Raw genomic sequence first — 17,506 nt, forward strand, 5'->3', positions numbered from 1 at the left:
AAAGACACTCTGACACATTGTGACAACCAACCCCATCAAGGGGTCGGTTGTCACACACTATGGGGTTGTTTGTCACAATGTTATCTTAATGGGAAAAATCTTAAAAAGAAGGCAAGGAGGCAGAACCAAATTTGAATGTTTAATTGCATTGTCAAGTTGACAAATAGGCCTACATAACGTTCTGTAGCCTTGGCAGCTGGTCTAGTTTGGGATGCACTGGGTTGTTTTGATTTTGTTGCCTTTTTTCTTTTGCTTGCTAGCTGCCTTTTCCTGCTCTATTCTTTCCTTCTCTGGGATGTCAGTGAGGATACAGCTTGACAATTTATTTCGTTATTGGGTTCCTTTTCTGGCTGCAGCCTTGAGAGTTATGAACCGTCCAGAGCCCTTAGGTCGTCTGGGACAGGTCTACTTACAGTCCCTAGAGTTAGGACTAAACGAGGAGAAGCAGCTTTTAGTTTTTATGCACCAACAATCTGGAACAAACTCCCAGAGAACTTGAGGTCTGCTGCAACTCTCAGTTCTTTTAAATCGAGTCTGAAGACTTTTTTGTTTCCTTTTTAACTCGCAATTTTCATTTTATTTGCTTCTTTTATTATGTTATGTTATTATCGAGTTTTAATTTTTTTTTTTTTTTTTATTATTTGCTTCTTTTATTCGCTTTTAAATGTTTTATAATGTGTTTTATGTATTCTTATCTTGCCCCTGTAAAGCACTTTGAGTGGCCTTGTGTCTGAATTGTGTTATATAAATAAACTTGCCTTGCCTTGCCTTGAGATAACATGTGACAACCAACCCCCCAAAAAATTTGACGACCAACCCCAACTTGAATTTCTTGCTAGCATCAAGGCCAACAACCATCTGACAACTAATTAGCTTGCTAACCACAATCTAAACTATAGTTTACCCTTCACACTTTCTGAGGGTAACAAGTGTTTTGTTATAAACCCATTGTGTAAAAGCCTAGAAGAAAAATACTGAGAAGCAAAATATTTTGAATTTGACATGAAAAACACAAAACATCCTCTCACCTGAAATGCAGCTGTCTTCCTCCAAGGAAGGCTATGTATGTGACCTCTGATCCCAATTCTGGACCTTTTTTATATCAACATTTCAGAGCTAGCGCGCTCTGGTGGCGAGATATAACGAATGTGACATCCAACCCATGTGACAAATTACCCCGTTCTCCCCTATATAGGGTGTCCGGTTACTTTAAAGGGCTTATAGTAATGATTGATGATAAGAGCAGCTATTAACTGCACATTTGAAAGATACTGGAAAAAAAGACTAAATAAGCACCAATCACAGTAAAAAAAGTTAATAAGTTAAAACAATTTTTAAAAATCTTTATTTATATAGAGTGCAACAAGCTGCGTGGCAGTAGATTGATCATTATGTGATTAACAGTGACCAAACTAGACATGAACTGCCAGTTGCGGTTTAGCATTATAATGTTGTTAAATCCTGATTGGTGCAAAGGCGTTCCTGATGTCATGTCTTCCCAACCGAGCCCCCGCCCACTTCAAACGAGTGAGACAAGGTCAGAATAAAACACAAGAAAAAGAATCTCCTGTAAAATAACCACAACCGCTCTTGCTTTTGGCAGACAATTGTGTGCTCAATAGGGTCCTATCACTAATAGCAAGCAGCTGACGGAGTAAATAGGTTTACAGTGTGTGTGTGTGTGTGTGTGTGTTTTGTTTGACTCACTTCGGGTCCAGGTGCGCCTTCATCTCCTCTGTAACCAGGAGGCCCGACTTTGCCAGCATCGCCCTGGAAAACAACAACACCGTTAATGAGACACTGTAAAAACAGGTTCTCCAACAAAAACAACCACAAACAAGCGAGTGGAAAAAAACTAGTAATGGCCGTTTCTACAGTATCTACCATTGAGAACCAGCACAACCCACAGAGATAAAGTCCCGCCCCACACTTTTTTCAAGATTTCTTTGTTGATTGTATTCTCTTCATATTCCAACCTGTGGGTATTCACTGATGTACATGCTAATGCATTTTGACTACCATGCTTGTTTCATATCTGAAAATGTTCTGAATGTCAGGACTTACAACAACTCCAGTTCCTTTGAGCCTTTGCCTTAGGAACACTATTAATACATGAAACAGAAGCTTGTATTGATTTTGTCTTTGTTTTACTGCCATATTTGGTAAGGTGGTCTGCTTGTTTTAATATAACATTAACAATGATTTTCATAACATTGCACTTGTTAAGATCTTGGAACATGGCGGAATCATTGCTAAAGTTAATTGAAGCAAGCTGTCACATGCTGAGTGGATCCAAAATGGCCACCATCAGAATAAGATTATCCAAAGTCTAAATATGTGGTCAATTCAAAGAGTCAAGTGTCCTGATCCACAATGTCTACAGAGCTACCGCTAGAATCATGCAATATGGCCTGCCAGCAGCTTGTTTTAAAGTTTGACAAAGATTTCAATATGTCATACAAAACTGTTGCGTGTGTTAATGGGGATGTAAATGAGAAGGTTTTAGTACTCCCAGGAAGGATTTCATTTAAAAATAAAAATAAACTAGAACTGCAAGCAGTTGTGAACGGGGGCCAAGCCTCCCACGCGACTCGGGAACGGGCGGCGTCGTCCGCGGCGCCGGCCCCTCGCTTCACGGAATCCGGGGATGTAAAGTTTTTGAATGTGGGATGTTTGGTTTGGGAGTTATAGACCAAAAGGCAAAAAAATCGCAGAGAAAGATGCTCAAGTGTGTTTTTGGCGCCCCGTTTTGGAGCAATTTAAGGAAAAAGTAGAACCAACCTGAGAACCATAGGACAAACACATGTGTGAAGTTTGGTGTTAATAGGATGAATCGTTTTGGATTTAGAAGCAGTTTGGTACAAGGTAGCTAATGTGCAAATCTTTAAAGCGCTACCGTTTGGTCTTCCGATGGTCATAGAAAAATTCTGTTTACAACTTTTGCTCGAGGGAGTCGGTAGAGCATAATGCTTTTGGTTTCGTCCGAATCGGGTAAAAACTGTAGGAGGAGTGTGTTTTGGTGACTGACACAGTTTTGGTGATGTAGCGAAAAAAATTCCCATACGCAAATGGGCGTGGCCTATCTCAAAAGATGCAGCTGACTTGTGGGCATCTGTGGATATTGGGTGTGGAAGTTATAGCCCCAAACGCGTTTTCTTAGCTTTTTGTGGTTTTGGCGCCCCCTATGGATGACATTCGCAAACCTACGTTAGATAGAAATATGCAGCTCAATGTACCAAACAAGTGGATGTCAAGTTTTTGAATGTGCGATGTTTGGTTGGGGAGTTATGAGCAAAAGCAGATTGTCAGCCTCTCCATAGTAAAGACAGTATTTTGAATTTCCTGCCTAAAGACTTTGAAAATGGCGAAAACAGGCAAAAAAATTTAAATATTTTTTTTTTAATAAGTCCCGCCCACATAGGAATTTCTTGCCCATATTTTTTCCATAGGCTCAGGTATGCCCCATGATAGTCTCCCTTGAGTTTCAAGAAAATTGCTTTTTTTTTTTTTAGGGGATTTTCGCAAAAAAAGCGCTACCGTTTGGTCTTCCGATGGTCGTAGAAAAATTATTTGACCAACTGTTGCTCGTGGGAGTCAGTAGAGCATAATGCTTTTGGTTTCGTCCAAATCGGGCGAAAACTGTAGGAGGAGTATGTTTTGGTGACTGACACAGTTTTTGCGATGTAGCGAAAAATCTATATATACGCAAATGGGCGTGGTCTATCTCAAAAGATGCAGCTGACTATCTGTGGATATAAAGTTTTTGACTGTCGGACTTTCGGTGCGGAAGTTATATCCCAAAACGCTTTTTCCTTTGTTGTAGTGCCACCTAGTGGTCGGCATGTCTGAATTTTTTTTGTCTGCGTACCAGGCACGGACCTGGATAATCCCTGCAAGTGGCATGTCCCAACCCTTTACGGTTTGGGCTGCAGCACCACTTTTACGAGTGGAAGAATAACAATCCCAGCAAAAACAATAGGGTTCCCTGCCCAGCAGGGCTATGGAACTGCGTTTCTCTGCAAAACGCGGTCAAACGCGGTCCAAGGCCCTACTCGGGCTTGGCCCCCTAATTAAACTTTGATTCAAGGCTCACTGTTTGCTCCAGCTTCCAGTCTAAGGTAGGCTACCAATATTATCCAAAATGTCAGGGACCTTCTTTAATTTCAAGTTAACAATGACAATTGCCAATATGTCACATTTGAGTGCTGTTCAAATACATACAGTATACTGTGACCTGACAAGATTTTTATTAAGTGTAAATGATGTGCTGCACATAACGGCATGCGAGGATACAGTTTTTTTCCTGAGCTTATGAGGCGGGCTCACCATGTCAGTTATTCCATGTTTTCTCTACTATTGAGTTCAGTTATTATTCATTCAGCTCTGATGAGTAAAGGCGGCACCATGCTGAAACGCACAAAAGAGCCATTGAAAGTTCTGACATCACGGCGGTTACCACAACTAACGCGTGTAACGTATTATTATTATTACTACGCTGCCTGGTGCCTTATTAAGAAAAAACCCATCCAGAGGCTTTGGCTGGAGCGGACGGAGAGAAGAACTGAGTCAGAAGGGAAAGAGTGAGCATCCATGTTCCCAAGGAGGAGTAAAAAAAAACTGAGCGCGCGAGAGAGAGAGAGAGAGAGAGAGAGAGAGAGAGAGGGGGGACATGCAGGAGTGGGCCACGCTTTGGGACACTGGCCAGGTTCGCCTCTGTGTAAGCTCCTCCACAACCAACCCTTCAACATGAAATATGAACGCACGCTCACAAGTGCTTCCATGCACGCACGCTAGGAAGCACACTAAGGCACAAGTTCTGGAAAAAAAGGATGCTGCCAGAGAGAAAATTGGGTGACTACACCGGGCCTCCTCCTGGAACTCAATTGAAAAAGCCTGACAAACAGTAGTACTGCATGTTGTACTTTAGCTCCTGTGGGTGTGTGTGTGTGTGTGTGTGTGTCTAAGTAAATGGGTCAGTTTTTATAGTTGAGTGTTTCTTACGGGGTCTCCGTTGGGGCCAGCTGAGCCCTCCCTCCCCTGCTCACCACGGGGTCCAAGGTCTCCCTGCCAAGGAAAAGAACAAATGTATAAAGTGTCCAAGACATAACAATGCAAAAGTAAAGCAGGCAGAGGCAAGTTTTAAACAAATTTAGATCTGTAGGAGTGTAAAAAAAGGTGGGGATGCAGATGACTCAATATAATTACCAAACAGCATTTCCTTAATAAAGTGTACAAAAATGTAATGTGGCTATTTACTCTTCACACTCCCCTCCTCCTCATCACTTACCGGTTCTCCTCTACCGCCTCTGTTTCCACGGGAACCTTGCTCCCCCTTCTCTCCACCTAGTCCCTGAAAGAGATTTAAAAAAGACACACATTTTGGTGGCTGTCACTCACACCCAAAGACACTGAGACCTGAAGTCCATATTAAAGCTCTACTTTACCCTGTCCCCGGGACCTCCGTCCGGTCCAGGTGCGCCCTGAAACACGCATCATACATTAGTCAAGACATCAGAAGAGAAAGAGAAGTGTTTTTGGTGTTTTTATTTAAATGTTTTAATCACTCACGTCATCTCCGCGCTCTCCTTTGTCCCCATCTGGTCCGCGACGGCCCGGCTCACCCTGTCACAACACACAGGCGTTGACACATGCGTCATAGTTCCTGCTTGGCGATACTCTGTGTATATATGGATGTGTCTCTGGTCATGATCTCTGTGCTCAGACTCACCTTAGGTCCCTGTGTGCCGGGGTTTCCAGGCCTTCCTTCCTCGCCGTCTTTTCCATCGTCTCCCTGAAACAAGCACACCGTATTTTGTTACAAGCCGGGGGGGGAGGGGCTGTTTGAAATCTTCAAAAGCATATTTTATTTGTATTTTTTTCATCTTACTTTTGCTCCTTTCACTCCATAAGGACCAGCGTCGCCCTTTGGTCCAGAGTCTCCCTGAAGGCCCTGGAAGAGCAAAACACAAAATGCCTCTTCAGTGCATGATCACAAGAAGCTGAAGACCCAACGCCTGTTCTCTGAGGGCCTTGCAAACACACCATTCACATGCGCACGCCTATGTGTTTGTTTACAGTACGACTGTAAGGCTTCATTTAAACAATCTGTCAGCAGAGAATGTAAACAAAGCATTGATTAATCAGCCAGTGGGCTCAGGCTGCCTCTTGGAGGGGGGACGGGGGTCCAGACGCTGGGTGTAATGTTGATCAGAAAACGCACGGGACAGCAACATTCCTAGACATGCTACCCTGGCTAATGGCTTGTCTCTAAACAATGTGCATGAGCCAAAGGCAGATACAGAAGTGGACTGTCTGAGCATGTGCATCTGTTCAAGAGAGAATAAAAAGATACAAAGTGTCTGTCTGTCTGTGAAAGATACAAAGTGTGTGTGTGTGTGTGTGTGTGTGTGTGTGTGTGTGTGTGTGTGTGTGTGTGTGTGTGTGTGTGTGTGTGTGTGTGTGTGTGTGTGTGTGTGTGTGTGTGTGTGTGTGTGTGTGTGTTGTGCGTGTCCTCCTGACCCCTCCACATGAGGACACTGATGTGTGTTAACATGGTGTGGTCTGTGTCAGTCTGTCTGGTTGTGATTCAAACGATGTGTGACCTTTGTGTGAGCAGAGCGTCAGTCTGGGCCCAAAATGCGATGATCCATAGGAGTGGGATTAAACCTAGATTGAGAAATGAAATGCCACTCACGTCTGATCCAGGACTTCCTTTACAGCCGGAAAGACCAGAGAAACCGGCTTCACCCTGATGAAGAGAACCAGCAAGAAATACACATCTTCAGACAACTTAATCACATGGACAGACACAGCTGTATTGCTAGGATGTTAGCGCCTGTAACGCACCTTGAGTCCATCTACTCCATCCCTTCCGTTTTGACCTTTGTCTCCCTGAGAAAGAGAGAAGAGAGATCAATAATTCGCCATCACAGACAAGAGAGCATCATCGGATGTCAGAAAAACTGATTAGAAAAGCTCACCTCGTAGCCTTTGTGTCCACGGTCTCCCTGCAGAGAACACACGCACGCACGCACACACACACACACACACACACACACACACACACACACACACACACACACACACACACACACACACACACACACACACACACACACACACACACACACACACACACACACACACACACACACACACACACACACACACACACACACACACACACACACACACACACACACACACACACACACACACACACACACACACACACACACACACACACACACACACACACACACACACACACACACACACAATTAGCATGAATTACACAGCACAGTCAACGTGGAGCATGCACTGAATCTTGTTTAAGTATACGTTTTGTGTCTGTGCGTTCTGATAGTACCTTTCCTCCTTTGATACCGCGGTCTCCCTGGAAATAGAAACACACACATCAGAATCAGCATCATCACACATCATCGGGAAAATAACCTAAATAAATTCCAACTTGGGTTTGCAAATGTTCCCTGGCTTACATTCTGTACGATTGTTTCTAGGTCATAGATATTTCTGTTATAGTGAAAAGGTGGACTTTCATAGTTCCATTTATTGTTTTTGGCAAACGCCATTAAGCGGAAATGGTCGCCAAAAAAAACCCTTCAACAAAGGATGACTAGACTGCAGTTGTCAGTGAAATAACCTGTATGGAGTAATTGACCATTAAACTTAAGGCTATACAATTAAGAATGCATAAAACATTTAAAAGTGTTGGCTGAATTGCATAATACAAATACATTTGTAAAAAAAGGGTGGCAAAACTTGGCTCCATCTTATTCCAATGTGGCCCAATGTGACAGTGTTGTATCATCCTTTACTCACAGCCCTCGTGTGCACCAATGCTGCCACGTAGGCCTACAAACTGTCCATTTTGTGTGAGACTATACTATTAATACTACGGTATAAAGAACACCACTTATGTTTAGCCAAGACTTCAACCCTCTGGAAACCTGGTCTAGTAAAAATCAATATACTATGCTATCGAAGTTGGGTGTCTCAATAAGCTTTTACACAAATCCGATTGAAAAGAAATGTTCATTATAAAACTTAGTTTTAAACAACTTTTTTTACTGCCTAGAGTAGACCGTTTGACGGGACTGTGTGGGCGTGGCCGTATCAAACGGTGGCAATAGTCATTGTTTTTATAGAATGAATATGCCCAACTCTTTTCAGATGCTAACTATAATGTAACTAACGCCCTAAATTACATAGTTTGAAGAATTTTGTGGATTTGGGTTAATAGGGGCTCTCAGTGCACTCTACCTTCATTCCGCTGTAACCAACAGGTCCAGGATCTCCAATTTTGCCCTGTAACATAGAGACAGAAGTATTAGATCATCTGAATGGCGTCTCACTGAAGCCTGCAAGACAAATCCAAATAGATGAGACGCTTGTTTTCTTCTTTGGCATGCATGGTCGTATGTTGGGGATAGTGTTGTTGTTGGTGGTGGAGCACAATGGTGGAAGTCACTTACGACGCCCCCAGTATCTCCTTTCTCTCCTGGCATCCCTGGCCTGCCGGTTTCTCCCTGTAGAAATGGGCAGAAAATTAAATCAAAATTATGAGACAATGTAGAGTCTAATGTTTTCTCTATATTTGTGAATTTGGTTAACGACATTCTCTTGTGCAGCTGTATGCATTGGATGCAATGAGTATCTAACAGTTTTTTTTTGCATGATATAATCATACCTTAGAGCCAGGGTCTCCTGGTCCTCCTTTAGGCCCACCTGGAGCCTGCAGATAGAACAGTAAAACACAAACGGTGAAACAGTTGCCCCTCGAAAGTAAAAGAAGCAGAAGTTGAATTGATGTTGGCAATAAGATAATTAATGGCATACTTACAACGCAGTCGAAGGAGCAACACTGAGGGGGTAAAAAGAATAAAACATTATAAACAGGAAAAGTGTCTTAATATATATATATATATATATATATATATATATATATATATATATATATATATATATATATATATATACTGTATATATATATATGTCTGCTACGAACATTACTTCGGTACTTTAAAACCATTTAAGTAACGGACTGATCACAAGGGAAATACGGCAATAAGTAGGCCTCATTGGAATCAATTGAACTTAATATCTGCATGTTTAGCAGTGTTGTGAAAGCTTCTTTGAAAGCATAGCTTTGCAAGCTACCAATGACTTCACACTGGAAGAAGTTGAACTACAGCAGAGCTATTCCTTAGGGAGAAATCTAGTTTGCTTAACTAAAGAGCTACTTAGAACAAATTGTTCAAACCAGTTTGTATAAAATGATCAAATTGAAAATTTACATTTGATATGAAATTATAACAAAATATAATACAAAAAAGTCACGTGCCAGCAAAAAATGCCACTGAGTGTATTGTAGACACTAGCAGCCAGGATGAAAGAAAACGGGGGTGGGGCTTGTCAATGGGCGGGGGGATTCCTTTCCTTTTAAGGTCCAAAAATGTTTGCAAATATGATTGTAATTGAGCTATAAGCATGCTACTGCAAAATACATTTTTAAAGAATTTCTGTTTTAGATAGATATATGAATAGATAGATAGATAGATGGATAGATAGAAAGATACACAGTTAGATTGATTGATAATTTAATTACTTTATTCATCCCCAAAGGGGATTTTTATAGTTCCAAAAACAAATTAAAAATACTAAAATCAAAATACAAAAGTTCAAAGTTGGCAAGAAGATCGTATCACTGTTATCTCATTTGTCCTTTTGATGTGCTACTTTCAGCTCCCTGTAGCCGGACACATCCTTGTTTTGTGAGCATGAGCAAGTTTACAGTAAAGACCAGCTGTAACAAGGCTTAGCCAGCAAATGAGAGAGGACAAGAGGAAGGCAAGGAAAAAAAACACTAACATTAACAACCCAGATTTTGTTTACACCCCAACTACACTGAGTTAAGATTTATTGACTAAACAACTCTAGTAAGTAACAAGCTGTGTTTAGTAAAGAAACCAAGTTTGTATACATTTTTAAGACATGGCATTGGGCCAAGATACAACTTTTCTCCTAAATTCTAAAGAAAGTTTCATCAGCAAAAAAACATAATTGACAATTCTTCTGTTGGGATGTTTCTGTTGTTTTAAGGCCTAACCCTCAGTTCAGGAAAAATATAAAATATCGAGATATAAACTGACATTGTTTAGCCGTGATGCTTGAGCTAAATAAATTGGATCTGCAATACAGTTATGTCTGCAGAATTACTCTGGGATAACTCATTTTCGATGGAAATGCAGTAAGCAAACATACTCAATGAATAATAATCAATGAAAAAAGACATCTGAAAAAGACCTACCGTATCCCGTGTCTCGTTTGTCTGAGAAGAAAAAAGAAAAAGAAAACAGATGTTAGTTCAAAATCCAAATGATGAATGCTGTTATGTACAGGTGAGCTGAGAGGAGAGGAGAACACATACCATCATGTCAATGATGGTTTGAATGGTTTTTTCGTGGGGAGATCTGGCTTCATCTGCAGCAGTGAAGTTCTGTCTGTAGTTCTTGTTTGTGGCCATAACTAACAACCTGCTTTCCTGGTGAGACACAAAATACAAAAATCCTGGTCACATCACATGCCTGAAAGTTGCACCAAGTGTACAATATTACGTCCCTTTACATAACATGATGGTATTTCTCTACACTTCACTTCAACTTGTTGTCTCTTCACTTTTTTCACTTACATCTTTATTGACAGAATAGTTGTGACATTAACATACCAGTTCTAACAAAATAATAACAAACCTACGAACAAAATCTAGCAAGACAAGACTAGCAAAACAAAAACTACAAATCATCAACTGCTTAGGAGGTGCCTTTGTGCCTTATTAAAGCCGTGTAGATGAATGTATCTATTAACTATTATGCTTGTCCAATATCTTAATTTTGAGTCTTTTCCCCTCATTTTCTGTCCAGTTCGGCTTCTTGCAATCTCAGTTTGTTTTTCAGTTATTTTTATTAAAAAGATGTCTTCCACAATAGTAAGCGATTTGTTTTCGTTGGTGGTGCTTCCTTACCCAAAGCCTAATGATAGCTTTATAACTTGCTACTGGCAAATATCTATCACTTGAATGTATGTACATTTTCAAAGGAATTTACATAAATAGAGCACCAAACAACTTTTAGGAACCTCATACCCTAGTATTTGCTGTAGCTCTTCTTATAGTTAGCAGCAGCATTGCATTTAGACAAAAAAAGTACAATTTCCTTCAAAGGGCTGTTTGGGGGTTAAGATTTGATGTTAGGGAGGAGTTCCCTCTCTGTGTTTCTGAACCAGGGACGTTTGGAATTTTCTCCCCCTTTTTTTAAAGTTTGAGTGGCACTAGGAGGGGGATCGCTCCACAGCCAAATTCATTAGCTAAAATGAAAAAGTTTAGAACCCCTAAAATCTTGGTTTCCAATCTCAAGTTTCTGGCTATGTTTTTTCATTTTGGTTGGCGGTGACCACACAGTATACTAACGATCTGATTCAAACATAGCTAAATCCTATTCATCTCCATCCAAATGAAGCGTGTCCACCTTAAAGCACTTACATGAACACTCAGAAACTTATCATGAGAAAAGTACAAAACTGTTTCCAACTTTGGCTGAAAATAGTAAGTTCATGTAGGAACTCATGGTAAGAAGCCTTATTGTTTTGTTGTTGAGGTAAAGATAGGAGGTATACATTAAGCTTTGGGAATAAGGGTTTGGGTGTGGCTTTGGGGAATAATACATATGCAAATGAGGGTCCTCAGCAGCATTAAGTACAAATGTGTTTGTGTGTGTGTGTGTGTGTGTGTGTGTGTGTGTGTGTGTGTGTGTGTGTGTGTGTGTGTGTTTTATACCTCCGCATCAGGTATGATGGCTACAGAGAACACTTTGACGCCAAATTGCTTGGCTTCGTTGGCAGCTTCCTGCACGCCTCCGCATGGCTCTTTGTAACCAGTCAGGGGATGACCATCAGTCACCACCACAATGTACTTGTTCTCGGAGTAGTGGGAGCCCCTGCATCGAGACACACAAATGATATCAAATGTCATAACACACCACTTTTTTTTAATGTAGCGCGCTTGAGCGTGCGCGTGTGTGTGTGTGTGTGTGTGTGTGAGTGTTGTGTGTGTATTAGCGTTATTCTTACCCTCGGAGCACCTCTGCAACACCCCTCTTGATTGCACAGTCAGTGTAGGTGCCCTTGCCAATGAATTCGATGGCTTGGACTGCCTTTTTCATGGCATCGCGCTCAGTGCCCACTGGACCCAGCTCCTTCACCATTTTGACCTCGTCACTGTAGTGCAGTGCTCCTGAGTTCCACGTCAGGACGCGGTCACAGTTGTGGGTCCTGGACAAATGGAGGTGTTCCGTAGAGTAACAAAAGTCAGCTCATCATCAAATCAACACAACATTGATATGGTACAGAAAGCTAATGGTGGTATTTCACTAACTACATTTACTCATGAACTGTACTTCATGTTTATGTTACTTTGTACTTTGTTCTCTATTACATTTCAGTGGCAAATATTGTACATTTACGTGAGTCACAAATTTTGTTTTTTTTTAAATAAAAAAAAGTAATGATGCATAACTTTGGATAAAAGTAACCAACAGTCTATAAACTTTACTTCAAATAATATAATAATAGTTATAATCAGCAATGGGCGTGGTCAGAAGAGTACTGTATTGCACCCAACAGTGATGTCAGAAGAATACAGAAAGGTGAGAAGCAACTGGGAGTGTTGAGTTATTATTTCAAGGAATATTTCATATGCAGGACTTTTAACTAGCAACAAAGTATATTGTCTCCGTTTGAAGTAGCTACAAGGAACTTTAAAATATTTCTGAAACAGTCTAATTTTTCCTCTGATGATCATAGATGATATGTAACAGCAATTGTAGCCACATTAAGATAAATTAATAATCTGAAAGCCTCTTCCATCACTGCAGTCGTGTGTGTGTGTGTGTGTGTGTGTGTGTGTGTGTCTTACAGGTCTGTGAGTTTATCTACGAATTGATTGGTGAAGCTTTTGATCTGGTTGATATAAAAGTCATGCGGTTTCGTTCTGAGGGCGACACTCTCAGATGTATCCAGTACGAAGAAAAGATCAACAGGACAATCTGTCGAAAAACAAACAAACAAAGATGGCTGTCAGCAAAAATCATTCGTTGAACAAACCTGAAACCGGCAAATAGCAAAAATAAAAAGCATTTTTGACCAATCATCCACCCATCAATTCAAGTGATGTCAGCACAGGTATCATTGGCCCACATGATGCTGCTTGGAGCACCCTGCATCACACTGGGTTTCGGGTGTCATGGGGCTAATAATCTACCTGATCCTTGCATCTTATTGGCAAGGCAAGCAAAATAAAAAAGTCACAGGTGTAAAGGCAAACAGAAAAATCATCAGCTTAGATTTTAAACAAATATGTGATGCATAAAAACTGAAAGTTGCTTCTTTATGTTTGGTCTTGACTCTGAGTACTCAAAGTAGACCTCTTCCAGACGACCTGAGATGATTGGATGGTTCATAACGTAGCAGCAGATCAGAAATTTATTTTGGCCCGAAACCATTCAGTGCTTTATAACCCTGACAGGTTGACTGACAGGAAGCCAGTGTAAAGACCTCAGAACTGGAGTGTTGTGATCCAATGTTTTGGTCTTAGTGAGGACTCCAGGAGCAGCTTTCTGAATCACCTGAAGCTGTCTGATTGACTGTTTTTACACCTGTGAGGAAACTGTTACAGTAGTCTAATCTACTGAAGATAAATGCATGGACATGAACAAGTGATTCCAAATGCTGCTGAAATTCAGGTCCGAGTCCATGACTTTACCAAGATTTCTGGTTCTGTGCGTGGTTTTTAGCATCACCGATTTAAGCTGGGTTCTGACTTGTAATTGTTTGTGTTTTGATTTCTACAATGCAATTCCTCAGTGATTGTATCGGACTATAGTCATCTGGTGACATGGTTATGTAAATGTGTGTTGTCTGCATAATTATGGTAGCATATTTTGTAGCATTCCATAATCTGAGCTAGCGGGAGCACATATGATAAACAGAAGAGACCCTATAATATAACCGTGGGGAACCCCGCATGCAATTTTTGTTCACTCACAATGTGCAATTGCCTATTGACACAGAGTTGTATACAGTTAAAATAATCACAGGTGTGGGCCTGCACTGCATCCATAACATGGCTGTCTGCATACACCAGTGCTATAACTGTTGCACAGCGCCTTGGCAGGTAAGCAGGCCTAGAGGTGCCATCACCCATTTCGATTCTTGTCCACATTTATCACATTGGCATCCATCACTTCATCTTCACTTCACATATCCAAAGCACTGGTAGATCTTATGGTGCATGCTTATTAAGACAACCATGGAACCATAGGGAAAAAACAACAAGGGCCTGCTCCAGGTGGGCTAGGCCAGTGTCATCCTATGAAATTATTTTCAGGTGCTGCTGCATCTGATTTGGTGCTACGCTGCTGATTTAAAAGGTTTCTCTCAGACTTCAGGCAACCCACAGATACTGAACAAATGGATGAACTCTTGCAGCAAATGAGACATGCTACATTCAAACACAGAAACACCACTTTACGTGCAACACAACGCCAAGAACGACAGATACTAGAACATTCTCTTGGAAAAGTACGACACGTTTTCAGCAAACTTACCCAAAAACTTGTTGACTTGGATTTGCGCTTGCGCTTCAGCCAGGAAAACGCACAGCAGCGCAAGGAGAACTCGGAGAGTCTCCATAGTTGAACAGTAAATAAAAACTAAAAACAAAAAAATACTACACCCCACTACCCGGAAAAAAAATCAAAGAAAAACCACTCAGGCCCCCGGTACCTCTACACCGATTCGGCGAACTTTTGGGGATCCAGCACTCTGCCGCAGATTGTCCAAGGCGAGACCAAGAGCGAGCGCGCAGAGGAGGACCAGAGCGCACGGCGAGGGAGGAGGATGGGGGGAGGAGGATGAGGAAGAGGTGGGGGGTTCACGCGCTTTATACGAGGACAGTGAGAAGGGATAGTCTAGAACGCGCACGGGCCAAACGTTTACACAAAATCCAAGATATTATATACCCGCTTCCTTATAAGGGGGGAGACACTTGGACACCGGAATAAACAAGAAAAACAGCTGTCTGTGAGCCAGGCTTCAGTGTGCACAGATTTTTTTTTAAATTATTGTTTGCAAGAGATGAAGGGCGTGCATGTGGTCACTGATCTTGGTTATGTTTGCATGGTTTCAGAACATGTATGATGAGAAGTCAGAAGGGAGAGAGCTTTGTGGGGCTTTCCTTTCACTCACACAGGTAGCCTTCATACAGGACGCCGCCCTTACATAGTCCATGTAGAGAATGGGCATAATGCAATGGATGCACACTGGATTCATTCCATCAGACTTTAATGAAAAGCAGCTGACACATCATGGAAGCATTTTGTATTCTCTTTCAGTAGAAGTCTATGCGTCTTTCTGTGGAACTTCGGGTGGGTGGAGTTTGGACACATCTGGTTCACTTCGGTGTCCAGAACCTGACCTGAACATGAAAGCCAAAAGAGGGAGAGAATGAGGGGGAATGTGGGGAGAGGGGGGGGGATCACTTACTCCCTTTTCCATGGAATCCAGAAGAGACACAGTGCCATCTAGTGCTCCTTGCGCAAAATCTTCCGGAGAATACTTTTGGAAATAGTTTCCATGCAGGGAGGGAGGCAGAGGTCTAGGCGTGGAGTGGAGTGCTCATTTGGCAAGGAATGGATGGGGGTGGATGTTGATGCACGGTTGCTGTGGACCTACTTGTGTATGTGTGTGTTTGCGCGCGCTCAAACTGTGGAGAACTCGTAGTGAAGGTCTGGCCTGGACTCAGATTTTCCACTGAGATCACTGTTTCATGGGAGAAAATGGTGTGTGGAGAAGCGGGGAGGGAGGAAAGAAAAAGAAGGGAGAGAAGGAGGGATGAGAAGAAGGGGTGGGTGGGTATGGGACATCTGGTAATGATCTGTGTTTATAGCAAGCTCTCATAGCAAATCTGTTTGAGCTTTGGCATCCACGGAGGGGGGTTAAAATTGTGATGCATGCATGTCGAGATGTCTCCATAGCAGCCCTAATCAGGTATAAGTACTCGTTAAATTCCCGAAGTACTCATTAGCCCAGCAGTTGGGTGCGTTTTCAATTTTGGCAGTTATAGGGGCAATTTTTGTTCAAAGGAAGGCACCTTTATGCGGCCCTGAAAACTGGCAGGTGGGCATTGAGATCCCTGAAGGATCTCAGCGAGAGGTCGTTATCCTGGATCTCAGCGAGAGAGGTCGTTATCCTTCGCCCCGAGGAAACAAACAGTGTATGTCCTCAAAAAGGTCATGGTAAAGCTGCGTTACATGCAGAAAGAAATGCAAGAACACCACGCATACTTCTAAAGAAGGCGGAGGGAGAGGTTCTGCATAATGTCTTCTTGGCAGACAGGATTTTTCCACAGGATCCTGATGTTGAGTGGAGAAGATTAGTAGCATTTCTGAGTCACAGAGGGAAAGGAGGGATAGTGCTGAGTACAGCCAGTGACTCCAGACTGACTTTTTTTTAGTTTGTTTTGTACAGCTTGTGGTTTTCAACATCTTGCAGCATTTAACACACCACCAATGTGAATGGCATAGACTTTAGTTTGACAGAGGGAATACGATTCAAATGCTACCACCATGCACGATGGTGACCATGGATGAGATGAAACACACAAGCATGGAACAAGGGAGAAACTGAGGGTAGAGAAAAAAATAAAATGAGCTTCTTTTCCAGCGAAAACATAAGTCAGCACAGCACACATGGAAGAGATTAATCACACATGACGATATCACTACAGACTCCATCTGCCTAGAGCTGCGAGTTAACCCACACAAGGTACTGGGAAGAAGTGCGGTGGTGGTCCGGATCAAAGTTTGCCGTTTACTTCTAAATAGGCACCATAAAGAAAATAAAAATAAAAAGAAGAAGTGAGGAATGCTTTGCCATGGTTTAACCCACTTCAAATACTGCAAGGCGCCAGTCACAACATCAGGAAATGGCAGACTAATCAAGATTCGGGCCACGCCAAGAAGAGGTAATGACAGGAAATGAGGCAGGCAATCTCTGCTGAATCTCTGAGTCTCTCATCAATAGTCAATGTCCTCGGGCATTTGCTCCGATCTGTCGCATAAGGAGTGAATATATACAGTATATTTTCTGATTGAACAAACCTATCATCATATTTCAATACCTATTATCAGAAATTGCAAGCACTGCCTGAGTGAATGTTTATGAAGATCTAGGGGGCTAAATGGTCAGTGGTCACTTACTACTGCCATCTAGTGACGTGTTCTATTTCTGATTGCAAATTAAACTTTGAGTACTTGAACACCGTCTGTACTTCTTCTAATAACTCCTCAGTTAAAAAAATCCAATCAACATGCACAAGGTATAACCAAGGTAATTTAATTTGAAATTCACAAACTTTGCAAACCATAGTGGG

The 17,506-nt window shown here is 41.8% G+C and overlaps 1 protein-coding gene across 1 annotated transcript in view; it reads right to left on the reverse strand.

The window, feature by feature from the left end:
• The window catches only part of col6a1 (collagen, type VI, alpha 1), a 31,244-nt gene extending 16,275 nt beyond the window's left edge, over window positions 1–14,969 (reverse strand). The window contains exons 1-21 of the mRNA XM_080033592.1: window positions 14,682–14,969; window positions 12,992–13,121; window positions 12,148–12,348; window positions 11,855–12,014; window positions 10,451–10,564; window positions 10,331–10,351; window positions 8,864–8,884; window positions 8,711–8,755; window positions 8,496–8,549; window positions 8,284–8,328; window positions 7,370–7,396; window positions 6,981–7,007; window positions 6,847–6,891; window positions 6,695–6,748; window positions 5,888–5,950; window positions 5,729–5,791; window positions 5,569–5,622; window positions 5,445–5,480; window positions 5,288–5,350; window positions 5,002–5,064; window positions 1,708–1,770 (exon numbers count right to left, since the gene is read on the reverse strand). Coding sequence (XP_079889718.1) covers window positions 1,708–1,770; window positions 5,002–5,064; window positions 5,288–5,350; window positions 5,445–5,480; window positions 5,569–5,622; window positions 5,729–5,791; window positions 5,888–5,950; window positions 6,695–6,748; window positions 6,847–6,891; window positions 6,981–7,007; window positions 7,370–7,396; window positions 8,284–8,328; window positions 8,496–8,549; window positions 8,711–8,755; window positions 8,864–8,884; window positions 10,331–10,351; window positions 10,451–10,564; window positions 11,855–12,014; window positions 12,148–12,348; window positions 12,992–13,121; window positions 14,682–14,766 — 1,434 coding nt within the window. The 5' untranslated portion in view covers window positions 14,767–14,969. The remainder of the gene's footprint in view (window positions 1–1,707; window positions 1,771–5,001; window positions 5,065–5,287; window positions 5,351–5,444; window positions 5,481–5,568; window positions 5,623–5,728; window positions 5,792–5,887; window positions 5,951–6,694; window positions 6,749–6,846; window positions 6,892–6,980; window positions 7,008–7,369; window positions 7,397–8,283; window positions 8,329–8,495; window positions 8,550–8,710; window positions 8,756–8,863; window positions 8,885–10,330; window positions 10,352–10,450; window positions 10,565–11,854; window positions 12,015–12,147; window positions 12,349–12,991; window positions 13,122–14,681) is intronic.
• Window positions 14,970–17,506: the final 2,537 nt, after the last annotated feature.

This window comes from Ammodytes marinus (genome assembly GCF_949987685.1).
Source record: "Ammodytes marinus genome assembly, chromosome: 9".
Taxonomy (NCBI): Eukaryota; Metazoa; Chordata; class Actinopteri; order Uranoscopiformes; family Ammodytidae; genus Ammodytes; species Ammodytes marinus.